At 35.7% G+C, this 13,618-nt stretch overlaps 1 protein-coding gene across 8 annotated transcripts in view; it reads right to left on the bottom strand.

Moving 5' to 3' along the window:
- EFR3A (EFR3 homolog A) overlaps positions 1-13,618 on the bottom strand; it is an 80,955-nt gene that overhangs the window by 51,772 nt on the left and 15,565 nt on the right. For 6 of the 8 annotated variants that reach the window (XM_061995249.1, XM_061995244.1, XM_061995248.1 and 3 more), the window contains 3 exons: positions 5,702-5,778; positions 3,790-3,917; positions 1,834-1,984 (listed from right to left, as the gene is read on the bottom strand). In XM_061995249.1, the coding sequence (XP_061851233.1) occupies positions 1,834-1,984; positions 3,790-3,917; positions 5,702-5,778 (356 nt within the window). The remainder of the gene's footprint in view (positions 1-1,833; positions 1,985-3,789; positions 3,918-5,701; positions 5,779-13,618) is intronic. The other 2 variants (XM_061995251.1, XM_061995252.1) reach the window with 1 other exon arrangement.

Genomic DNA, 13,618 nt, shown 5'->3' with positions numbered 1-13,618 from the left:
AACTGAGTTTAACATAAAATATTACAAACTCTTTTCCAAAGATTGCCTGACTTTTCACCAGATTAAATATATTTACTTCATATACAACTGATTCTTTGCTAGACAATACCAGTCTCCACTCCATAGCTAAAGCACACAAAAGATTATTCATTCTACTATCTCCCATCTTTGGGGAGGTTTTTCTTGTTATTTCCTCTGGGAGGAAAAACTAAAATAGGCTAAAGGTAATGGTAAACTTTCTCCATACATGCCAACATTTATTTAATAACACAGTAGGACAGTATCCTTGGTAACAGACAAGCTGCCAGTACCAATACACTTTGCACGTCTTACGTCGGCAAAAAAGACTCTTTATCTTTCCTCTCCATTGACTACAGAAGTCACATGGGGAAATAGGCATAATTAGTCTAAAATTAGTCTTTGGAATGCTGTTGAAGAATCATATACATTCATTCTCCTCACTGAATTTTAAATCTCATTTAGGAAAACATAATTGATTTTGGTTACTCGGCTTTACAAATTATCTCCTAATTTAGGAAGTCCATTCATCTGCTTTGCTTATTGAAGTCTTCATTAGGAACTGACAAGGATGTCAAACAGATTACTGTAAGGTGGAGCTGTGCTCAATAACATTGGTTTGCTGTGTGTCTTGTAGATTAAAGTTGTGGTTAGCACTAACTGCTTGCCACCAAGGATTCTAAATAACTGAAAAGTGATGTGTATCTTGCCACTTGGCAGCCCAGGAAATAAGTTCCAAAGCTGTTTCCTCGGGAGGTTTTGCTTAGGTATTGTTATACAAACAAATCAAACCAGATTGAGTAGTCTGGCTCAAAGATAACAAAAGAAATATTACTTTAAAAAAATATTAGTACCCTCAGTAAACTGTCTTGTTAGTTTGGAGCACAAGGTGACATTCCTCCCCTACATCAGAGCAAGAACTCTCTGTTCCACCATAAGAAATTCTGCTCCAGGAGTAGTATTGCTCTACTACACCTTCCTGTCTCCCTGAACTGTTGTAGCTCCATTTAATTCCACCAAATGGGAATCATGGCAACAGTTAAGCCCAAAAGTTTTACGGAATCCATGAAGAACCCCTATATGGCTAAAATTGACAATGTACACAAAGTGCAAGCACTACTTCTTTATTCATGTAAAAACAATCACTCTAAATTGAAACAGTCCACCCCACAATCCTGGAACTCATCAGATTCCTACTGTACCAGCTGGGAAACCCAATGGTTAGAAGGGAAGTCTGGCAGAACTATAATATTGATGGCATTCATCACTCTTTGGAAAACCAGATCTCCAAATGTTCATTTTGACACTTTTAGTTATGTCCTTCAAACCTGGATCTGAATCCTGAAATACTTAGTAAGATGTTGACATAGTACTGAAAGCTTTTGTCCTGGCTACTTTTCAGCTAATAGGAATCCTGTGTAGTGTCAGTGCTGTGGAGAACGATGTCATTTCCTCCTCCTCACACCATTCCTGGAGAGCAACAGAATAGTCTTTACCTACACAGCAGCTCCAGGAAGTCTGTTTAAGGATTAAAAAAAATGAGTTCAGAGATTAGCTTTCCCATTCCTTCCAGAACAAGTAGTTATTTCTGCAGGGGACAAGCCCAGCCATCAAAAGAGTCTGAGAGACTTAAAGTAAAGTTTTTCTGTCTCCAGCAAGTATCTGCTTTGTAATTAGGCCCAAATGGTATATCCTGCCACATAGAAACTCTTCTCAATTCATGTTGACAGATACTTCATGACTTCTGAAACTATCTTCCTATGGCAAATAATAAAAGATTTATTCTGATTTGATTTAGCATCTGAGTTTACTCACAGAGTTAGTTCCAAGAACTTGGAGCTTTGGTTCACCTGACTCCAGCAGCTTGGCCACCATATGAAGGAAACTTTCCACAAATGGTTTTATGCTTTGAGAATGGCAAGCCATTAGAAGTTGGTCCAAGGCCTCCATGGCAATTAAAACATACCTGAAAAGTAATTAGACTCACATAAACACATGCTACATTATCATTACCTCGATTAATTAAATTAGCTACTTTTTACTACAAAAATTAGGAAAGAAAGGGTGAAAGGTATATAGTTTTGCATTATCTGAAAATGAAAGTTACTGGTATTTTCTACATTTATCATCTTCCTTTTTGGGATGGGGGGAGTATTTTTAGAAGAGATGTCATAATACAGAGTAAATATGTTCACTTTTCTTTTCTAGTATGTTTTCTTTCCAACTATAAATTCCAGCTCTTTTGTCTATCCAAACACCAGGAAGGAAAGCCAACAATTTATTCATGCTCCTGCACAGTCAGACAACATGCTAAGTATAATGAAAAAGAGTAAAGAAAAGCAAAGCACAAAATTAATTGCTCTGTAAAATGGCTATTTTCACATTCTATAAAGTTATAAAAACAGCTTTCAACATCATGAAGGCCAATAATGATGACATATGATGGATATTGCTACTTCCTAGACTCAAAGAGTCTCCTACTCCATTTTCACATTCTTTAAAATCTTCTCCCTCTTTTTATTCTACATTCTTTCACATTTCTATCTCAAGTAGGATTTAAGAGAATAATAGAGTTTTAAAGTTTACATTTAAATATAATTTAGCCAAAAGAGATGAAAAGAAATATATCCCCACTTTCAAATACCCTAAATGACATTCAAGGGTATATTTGGTTTACACAGCAAGGTTTTGGTAACAAAGGGGATGCATGGGTGGTTTCTATGAGAAGATATCAAGAGCTGCTCCTACGTCAGACACCATCAACTCCTTCTGGCTCCAAGATAGAGCCGCTGCTGCCCAAAGTTAAGCCCATTAGCAATGCTGGTAGCATCTCTGTGATAACACAGTTAAGAATGAAGGAAAAACATTGCACAGTAGCTATGAGAAGAGAGTGATAAAAAAAAGTGAGAAACAGCCCTGAAGACACCAAGGTCAGTGAAGGAGGGGAAGAGCTACTCCAAGCCCAGAGCAGAGGTTTCCCTGCAGCCTGTGGTGCAGCTCCTGGTGAGGCCCTGCCCCTGCAGCCATATAGACCACACTGGAGCAGAGTCCCACCTGCAGCCCCAGGAGAATCCCAACAGAGCAAGTGGATGTGCCCTAAAGGAAGTCGCAGCCCATGGAAAGGCTATATTGGTGCAGCCTTCTGGCAGAAACTGCAGCCCCTAGAGACATGGCCATGCCTGAGTATGTTTCTGACAGGACCTGTGGACAGGAGACCCACATTGGAGTGGTCCATTCCTGAAGAACTGCAGGAAGTATCTTGCAGGAGGGACTCCATGATTGAGCAAGGGAAGAGTGTGAGGAGGAAGGAGTAGCAGAGACAAAGTGTTACGAGCCAACTGCAACCACCAATCCTCATTCTGCTGCACTGCTCAGTGGAGAGGTCATAGAGGAGTCCGAAATGAAGCTGAGCCTGGGAAAATGGCACAGGACAGGGGTATATTTTTAACTTTGATTTCTCACTATTGTATTTTTATTAATTGACAATAAATAAAATTAATCTTCCTCAAGTCAAGGTTGTTTTGCCCAAGACAGTAACTGCTGAGTGACCTCCCTGTTCTATCTCAATCCATGAGATTTTCCACTTTATGTTCTCCTCCTGTCCTGCCAAGAAGAAGTAGTGAGGGACTGGGTGGGTGGGCAATTGGTAGCCAGTCAAGGTTAACTCATCACGAAAGGGTCTATCTTACCTCTTAAATTCAATTACAATAAATATGATAAAGTGCAGCTATCTATTAGCACCTATTTTAATGCTGTGACTTATTTCTTTACCCGTAGCGATGTCTGACAACATCTCTGCTTAGTCTCTCTGCTAGGTAAGCACCAATTCGATCCAGCTTTTCTGGTGCAGAAACAGCATAGAAAGTCAGCTTCTCCATATCAGCTTTAACAAGACCATCCTAAAAACAGACACATAAAATGTAAAAGCAAGAAGTTTATTGAAAGTATAAAGCTTTTTGAAGTGTTCCCCTTTTTGTCTATTCAACATTTAGAGATCTGACCCATACAGGCGTAAATAAGGTACTGAAAAAAAAACACTCTCGAGTAAAATTGTCAAGAGCACAGCTGCAAAAATCAGCAACATAGATAATTAAAGAAAATAATTTTTAAGTAAATAAAATTACCATCTTTCTCCATCTTTTATCAGGGGTGAACAGGTATTCCAGAAGAACTTATTCAAAGAGGTATGTCATCAGTTCTAAGCTGCACTTTTCCCCTACTGATACAATGTAATTTTCTTCTTTTCCCACTCCCCACCAACGGTGTATTTGATGTAGTATTTTGACACTATATACAAACAAGATTGTAGCTTAAATATTTTATTTCTTCAGTGTCACGTTCAGGACAAGGCTGAAATCCAGGGTGCCTGAAGGCTAATTGTTAGAAAAAGATCAAAGATCAAAATATTATTTTCAACATGAACTGCAATATGGATCTCCTCAGGTGAGGTTGTAACAATGGGTTAAGAAGAAAAAGGCTTTCTGTGGTTGAAGGTTTTTTTGCTAGAAGTTCAGAAAAACATTATCTTTTTCAAATGACTGCCAAACTTTCAACACAGTCAGTATTAACTGTTACATTTTATAAAGTGTGTCTTCTCATACTTTAAAAAAGGCCTGTAACTCAGTGAAACATAATGGACTTGCTTGTGTCCTGCACTGGGCCACTGAAATAGTGACAAAAGCAGAGACTAATGTTTGCCAACTCAGAGCTACTGAGTGAGATTAAAGATGTAAGATGACAACTGTAGCAATTCCAGGTATTTCTACACTTGTATCAAACCAGCAGACTAAACCAGATCTATAAAATCATATTGTTTCATGCTTTCAACATACTGGAAACACATAAAAAGTTTCCTTTGAACTCAGTAACATATATAGTAACTAGCACTCAGTAACAACACATTTTAAAGAGAAGCCCACATACTTTGCAAGATATAAGCCAAATGTTGTGTGTTCTGCTTGCTTACCCTATAATACAAGATAACAAAATCCGGAACACATTGGAAAAAATATACAAACAGAAACATAAGTTTTGATCAGCCTGAACCATCAAGTGAGTCTGTATAGATACAGGCATTACTAAATGGTAGCAGAGAAGTTATTTATTTTCACAGAGAGTAAGACGTAGACTTTAAAATAGCCTCAAGTGAAGTGTTTCAGTGAAAACAGAAACTGTATATTAGTAAGTAGAGAAAATAAAAAACAACAACAAAATCCTCTTTTGGCTCATAACAGTCCACCAGAACTATAAAAATTTCCACAGTCACACTAACTCTATATCAAGAGTTAGATAATTAAAGTCTTGTAGAAGACCATACAATGTTCTCATCTGCAACCTCACAAAACAAGTATTTGTGGTTCTAAGTAGCTATGAAGTCAAGTGCCACCTCTGCTGAAGAACATCCTCTTTAGTTTCATATGTGTTCCTGGGAACAAAATGCACTAATCTTACTCTTCAATATGTCCAGCTCTGCTTTGAAAACGGAATTAAGATCAAATTATCTGTAGTGGTCCCTTCCCATCTAAATCATTCTACTAACATCTACCAATGCTATGAAATGCTAAAGCAGAGTGTACTGTAAAAAGTTAAAATGGAAAGGAAAAGAAAATAAAATTGCTAAGCATTAGTTACTAACAGAAAATATTCAAATGCCAACTCCTTAAAATTTTAAATTCTCACTCACTTTTGGGTCCTCAGGAAATATGTTATCTACCAGACGCTTGTAGCGAGGTCGCAAAGCAGCACAGCAACAGCACACTCCTGCAGAGAGAGTTATCCAACAGAAACGAGTATTAAATTTTAGGAACTCCAGTGTTTTCATTTGAAGTGTATAGCAGACAAGCAAGGAGGAAAATGATACCATGAATCCAGCTGCTTGTTACTATCAGCAATAAAGTAAAATAAAGTAATTGAAAATGACTCAGAATTCAGATGGGAAAATACTGGGTACTGGAAACGTACCTGTTATCCAGCCATACTTCCAAATATGCAGAAAAATCAAGACATTTCAAAATCTAGTATTAAGGTGAAGCTTATTTCATTTGCTGGTTTATCTTCATTTTGAATGAACATTTCAAAACATATATAAACATGCATTATGTTCACTCTTCTACAAAAAGAAGTGAACTACGAAATCTTCTGTTTTCAGGCAACCATATAAAGCAAAACACAAAAAACAAGCTCTCCTTATTCTACTACTTCACTAGGTGTCAGACAAAAGCCTTCACTTGAAGATAGATATTTCTCTGATCTCATTTCTACTCTACTACTAATACTGGACTCATATATTCAGGACAATATATGTAACTTGCAATTGTATTAATCTTAAAGGAATCAAACTGCCTGTTCTAACAACATAGAAAACTGCAAAACATGGTTTGTTTTCTCTAGCATTAAAGATGAAGTTTGGAATAATACCAGTTTATCTGAAGTAAAACCTTAGCACAAAAAAAGAAATCCTGAACAAATGCTACTATATATTCAGCTGTTTTATCAGTGCAGATTTATTCCCAAGTAATTTGAATGCTTTGAAAAATTGGGTTTTAAATGTTTCACTGGATACAACTCACCGATCAGGCCTCAGACTAACATTAAATCAGCTCTGATGTGCAAGAGTTACTTAATTGAATAATTGAATAATACAGCAAGCATACATACAGATCTTTCTAATCTCAGTATCAAGAACACTCAGAGTAGATAAATATCATACAAATACCATATTAAAGTTATTCGTCAATGTCTTCCAAAAAAATCCTAAACCACTTTGCTAAGAATAGCAAAGGCTGCAAAAGCTTTTACTGCAAATAAAAATAGGAAAAAGGATAAAGGATATAAAGGATATCTTGGCAGTAACTTTGATGATTACCATTTATCTGCAAATTTTTCACAGTGTGAAGAAGTATTAAGAGAGACACATCAGGTTCTCTATTTCTTTACCTAAGATATACAAGTAACCTTAGCTGTTTATAACCGTATTTATCACAACATCTGAGAGATTCATGACATAGACTTACTCTGCTGTACTTTTTATGACAAGATTCTACATGAGTAGATATTGCCCCTCTATTCCACCTGTTTTCTGATAAAAAAAGAATTGTTCTTATAGTCTGACATGTTAATTCTTGTCCAGAAACAATTATTAAAGACAGCTTCAATACACAGCTATGAAAACAAGTAAACAAAAAGCCAGAAATCATAGAATCATAGAACGGTAGGGATTGGAAGGGACCTTTACAGATCATCTAGTCCAACTACCCCGCAGAAGCAGGTTCGATAAACAGCTGGAAAATTGAGAATTTTTGTGTGAAATAGTACTTTGTTACTATTGTTACCTTCTTCATATGGCTCTTGTTGACATTTCCTACTCAGGGAAGTCTAACCAATATAAAAATCTACATTTATATAAAAGCTGCAGCTCCTAGGTAGCTAAAATCAAAGCTATTTCATATGACCTGATTCAAACTGACCTGAATTAAACCAGAAATAATTCAGATAGTTGTACAACTATATTCTATTGAGAGCAATGTTGTGTATCATTTAGAAGTAAAACCACTCTAAGAAAGCAGTATCTCATTAGTGTCTAGTATATCAGTCATCATTAGAGAACTTAAGTAACACCATAAAAATCCACCAAAACAATCCCTAGTATCCTTAAATGTTTCTTGAGTTAGGCATCCAGCTCTGCACCTGGCTCCAACATCCTTTGTACTTGTGATTTTCTGTTTGGTTTTTGACCTACCTTAGAGACCACTAATACTGGTCCAGAGTTAATATTATGTTTAATTACTACTAAGTAGAGCAAAATATTCTTACAACAGTTCTAACAAAATATTTACTACAGCTATCTAGAACATAGTAAGAACAAAAAATACACTATATTCAAGACAGAGGCAATTAAGAACTCTTCTGAATTAGTTTCTCCCTTTTCAAGTGACAGAAGAAAAAATCGTGGTTCTTTGCAAGGATTATAAGTTTTCAAACAGTGTTTGTTTCAGAAGTGTAGTAACTAGACAAATTGAAGAGAAAACCTGGACTTAGCCACTCTTTTGAGAAGTATTAAATATCAGATAAGAGTACTAAACTCATTCTGATGGAATTGAAACTCAATAGTGTTCAAATACGGCTCTTCAAATTTATGGCACATGGTGAATTTTGACATTAAAAAAAGGCCTAACAATAAGTACATAGGATTTGAAAATTTTGTCTTATCTCCATCTAAATTTTCTGTAGTATACTTACATTAATAACTATTTAATTGTACTACAGTTTAAGTGGGAAAAAAACACCAAACCAAATCCTAGCTTTCTGAACAATTCTATTGTTAAAATAAAAAACTAATAAGAAAATTAATGTCATTAAAAGATTATACTAAATTAAACTGAATATTCAACTCTTAGAAAGTCATAGTTAACCTATCCGAGTTTTCAGTTTCCCAAGATGTTTTGAGTAAAGAAATTTAAGTAGAACATTGTCAGAAGAAAAAAAGTAAAGCTAACACCAAAACAATTAACAATCACGAGTCTCACAATTTGTGGGAAAATTATTTATCACTGCTCAGTGTTTTGATATAACCAGAAAAGATTAATAAAAACATGGGATATTTTTAAAAATGAATGAAAAAAAATCCACACAAAAATCAAGCCTTAACAATATACATTAAAAATAGATAGAACTTAAAAAAAATAAAACAAAGTCTAGGAACATTTCACAACATAGACTAAAAAAAATGAATGTTTTAAAAGAGAGAAGCTGAGCAGTTGAAAATAGATCCTCTGTTTCTTGGATATAAATTTAAACCAGAAAGAAGCTGATCCAAATAATCAGATTCATTTCACACAAACAAGCTATTTCATAGGTCTACAGAATACAGTCACTGAGCTAGGTAAAAAAAAAAAAAAATTGTTCCATTTTATGCAGGTTTATTACCGAAAAATGCTACGACTGTTCCCTTTCAGTGTCAGGCAAAATTTGTACTTTAATGGTCTACCCCCTTGACACCTTTATGGCATTTAATACAAGTAAATCCAAAGGTTAAAGTAGTATCTACAAAGAAATTCACACTGTTATAAACTAGTCAACATAAAAGGTTTAAACAACACTTATTATTTGCTTCTCCAATAGTGGGATTTTTCAAGTTTAAACATGCATGGATTCTTCTGCTAAAGGAGTCCTGTAAACTACATTTCACATGCTAAGACTGTACATAGTTCCCAGCTGTACAGGTACTTCTTTTTACACACATTTATGTTACACAATAGCAATATGAAGTAACATTCCATGTTATCAGAAAATAGTAATTTCACCTACCCAAACACATACATGGTCTTGTTTCAAAAGCAGAATTAAAATCATAGGCTTTTTCTTGCTCAACAGTTGGAACTTGGACATACTGTCTCATCCTGGATTTGATTTCACTCCCCGGGTACTCTCTCCTTTTTCAGGTATTTGGTCTCTCACACTAGCATAGAAGCAATTACTTCCCAGGAGGGCTCAGCAATACTGTAAGCTTATCTGATTAGCTCTGTGACATCTACATAAAGCCACCAAACACGTGAAAAACCTCAGTATCAAATTCTGTTAACAAGGCCAGGCACAAGAGAAGAGAAAGAATAATGTGGGGCTCACAGCTGATCAAATGAAATAGAGCCAGTTTCATTACTTTAACTTCCCTGAAACACATAGTTCATTATTTCTACAACTAGAAGCAAAAAGAACAGTATAGTTTCAGAAAATACTGTGTTCAGTGAGCAGAGACATATCACTGTGGACAGAAACATTCATCGTTTGAGATTAGAGGGGCATTTTAAAAATTATTAGCTTAATGAAATTACTATTTTTATATCAATACCTCAGAATTTAAGCAGCAATGATTACAGAATTTAAATTCTTGGAATCCTTACTCACAAAGATTATGATACATCAGGAAGAAATTTGAGTTAGGTAATTCTGAAGTTACCTTCTGGCTTCCTATTACATTTCATTATTTTACCTTTTTACTTCCTACATTAATTCCACTTGGGCAATGCAAACACAGTTTTCATGTAGGTACGATAGAAATATATATGCATGATGGTAACTATAAGATACTGGTTTTCATAAATATCACACAAATTTTCACTGAATCACAATTCCATGCTAATTCTAGATTTAGAGACGGGTGCTAACAAGCTAGTGTTTACTGCAAATAAATTCAGAGAAAACACCAAGCTGCAGAGAAACTGCCACCACATACTTACTAAAGAAAGCCTGCACTGTGAATCAGAAAAATACTTTATAAAAAAGCTTCATTTTAAATGAGTTTGAATATTCACTGTGACATCTTACTCTCATAAAATTACAAGAAAACAAAACCTTCAAGTTGGCTTTATATGTAGAACAGTGAGTTCTGCCCATCAAGCCTAAAACTGCCAGACTATTTTCCTCTTCCTTGAAATAAAGCAAAACAGAAAGCAAGTTTATTGTATTATTTATATAACGTAACATAGAAGTTTGAATCTACAAACATGTGTTCTATTAATATCAAGAAAGAAACTAAGCAATATTAAATTACATTTGTTTCTTCAATGTATTTAAATATAATCACATAAAAGTTAGGTATTTCTATACATTAAACTTTCATTTTATTTTTTCCCTACATATGATACAAGAAATATAAACAAAATAAAGTTTATTTCAAACATGCAGAGAAAAGTGCATAAAAAACCCAATTCAACCACTACACTAACTATACTTGGTTTCTGAACCATAGTTTTGAATGGTTAATTTCAGTTGATGCATTTAATTTAGAACAAAAACTATTTTCAAGGGCATTCTCCTTCCACTACTTAAAAAAAAAAAACAAATCCACAGATCAAATATTTTGGAACAAGAAAATTATTCTGGCCAGGGAGTTAATTGAAAATATTCTTCAACCTGCTATAAAAAGAACTGCTGTAAGGACATCCTAACCAGCCATTGCAATGTCCCTGCAACACACTCCCAGAGAGAACAGAGGACACCTCATTTAGAAAAGGATGACATCCCTTCCCCTGGATAAATCTCTCCTCCAGTCCACCTCTCACTAGTTATATTTGACTTCTAAATGGTTTTCTAACCTTTCTTCACCAAAAAGCAGCAAAGAAAATATCCAGTATGCCAATGAAATTTTTGTCTGGAGAACACGATCTTCATTTTGATGGCAACTTCTGACTCCCATGACAGCAAAATCTCAGTACCACGCAAAGTGGAAAAATCCACCTGCTACCTAGGTCTGGCAATTTGGTGTTTATTTTGAAAAATATTGTGGTGCTCAGATAATTTGAAACAAGTGAAAAAGCCACAACAATCAAGAATTTATTCTGACAGTAAATATGCAAAGCTAATTATAAAGCCAGTTCTAGTGTGATATGACTTGAAGGTGTGTTCTTCTATATTTGAACCAACTTGGAGATGCACAACATGTTACAATGAAATGCATGCAAAAAGTATTTGAATAGAAGCTTTTTGTGAAAATGAGAAGTGACATGCATGCCAAACTACTAAGGAAAAGAAAAAAAAACATGGAAAAACCCCCAACCTAGTCAAATAAAGCTTATCACTAAGCTTCTTCTGTGAAGAATTCTTTTCAGAACCATTAGCAATTAAAACAAATCTCCAAGGAAGATGTTATCTTTGGTATAGTGCCTTTTAAATACTTCTAATCCATTAGAAGGAAGTATTCCATTACATCAGGTTCTCTGGTTGCATTCTTTTTCACAAGTTCCACAGTCTGCAGTGTTTCCATACTGTCTCTTCTTTCTCCCACCTTTGCTGTTTTCACATAGTAACTTTGTTTCACTTGCTCATTTCTCTGCTCTGCAACAACACCTCCTCCTCTTCTACTCTGAGGTAGTACCAGCACTCTCTATTTTTAATACAATATTAGGAATATCTAAAATTAATCTAGTTCCAGCCAAAGAAGCTCTCTGGCTTATGAATTTTGCTTCTCAGTTCTTATTTATCTTCCTATTAAGTTAGTCATAACAAGGTCAATTCTTATCTCTGAAGCAATATAAAAAGGAAGTTTTTCTGAAGTCACTCTGACTGCAGAAAATGCCTAGAAATATACATCTACAGAAGTCTCCTTGACTCCTCTCCATCACAGCTGGCATTAACAATCTGTTCACTGTAAAAAAAAAAAATAGGTAAAGTCTAACTTTCATTTCTGCATTCAGTATTGGGTTTGTTCAGGAAATAAATTCTACATCATAAACCCAGAGGAGTGTTGTATCATAATACTCCTATTCCTAAATAAATCCTGATTTCAGATCAAGGTGTTTCATTTATCTGTGAAAAACGGTGACATAAGCAAACTGCTGGACTAAAGGAAAGTGGAAGAGAAAGCTTCATAACACTTTGTGTAATCTCTGAAGCACAGGAGCTGGCACCATTCCTCCATCCAAAAGCTTGTAGAGCTTGAAGTGCATGCATAAGAGCACTGAAAAAAAACAGCCCTTGTACTTAAAGTCCTCATCCAGTAACACATTAAGCCAGGAGGATATAATTTATCTGCTATTTAGTTCAGGAGGAAAAAAAAGAGATATTGACATTATGACAGCATCCTCTTTCTACTGTCAGTACTTAATATAAATACTTTCTGCTTTCTCTCCCTGTCCAAATGCCTGGCTCCTCTCAAGATCAGTGGGTAGAGGTAAAGAGAGTCTCCTCAGCACAGCAATGGTCCTGGCATAGAAGGTCTCAGTACCAGGCAGAATATCCTGTTCAAAGTCTGGTTGCACCTTGAACCTAACCTACACTGTAACTCAGATGAGCAATTTTCACAACACTGTATCCTTGAACATGTCACAGCTCCAGAGGATAGCTGCAGGTGACATATAAGTATTCTGTAACCTTTGCAGACACTCAAAAGGCCAATAAGCTTAACAGCCCTCCATGGATTTCACTGTGGTGGAGGCTGCAACACCTGTGCTTGTTCTACCACCTTATTCCCATTTTGTTGCAAGTAGGGAGCAACAAGTAACATGGAAGAACATTCTATCGAAGACGCTGCAGCACCTCAGAGCGGAGATGGTTGCTGTTCTTGAAGGAAAGATACCACAGAAGGCATGCCTGAAGAAGAACAGGACAAGCAGTAAACTTTGTGTATCTCCAGAGTGGCCAGAAGCTGGTAACAAGCAATTCCTGAAGTGTGCCAGCAGCAAAACTATTCCAAAAGGGTCATAGTCTTCCTCTGAAGCCTTCAAGACAACCACAGGTAAAAATATATATGTTTGGCTAAATGTCTCAGTGAGCTTTGGTGAATGTTACTTAAGGCCACGCTACAGAATCCTTCCCAGCTGCTCAAGCTGGTCATACCTCTTCTTCCTAGTCCCAGCTCCAGGGCAAGGCAGCCAGCCAACCTAAATGTTGCCAGAGATTCAAAACCAAGTTTTACCTTCATTTGAGCATGCTCAGCTATAGAGTCCAGCACATACATACAAATTGCAAAAAACAATTCCTAATTTAAAAACAAAGCCTTCTGTATCCAAGTAGTTCAACATCCCATTACAGAAATTTCATTTCACACACAAACATTGTACGTAGGAAACAATATAAGAAAAATAATAAATGAAAATTTTTCTGT

The sequence above is a fragment of the Colius striatus genome, chromosome 4, assembly GCF_028858725.1.
Source record: "Colius striatus isolate bColStr4 chromosome 4, bColStr4.1.hap1, whole genome shotgun sequence".
NCBI classification, from domain to species: Eukaryota; Metazoa; Chordata; class Aves; order Coliiformes; family Coliidae; genus Colius; species Colius striatus.
This window is presented reverse-complemented; position numbering and strand designations above follow the sequence as displayed.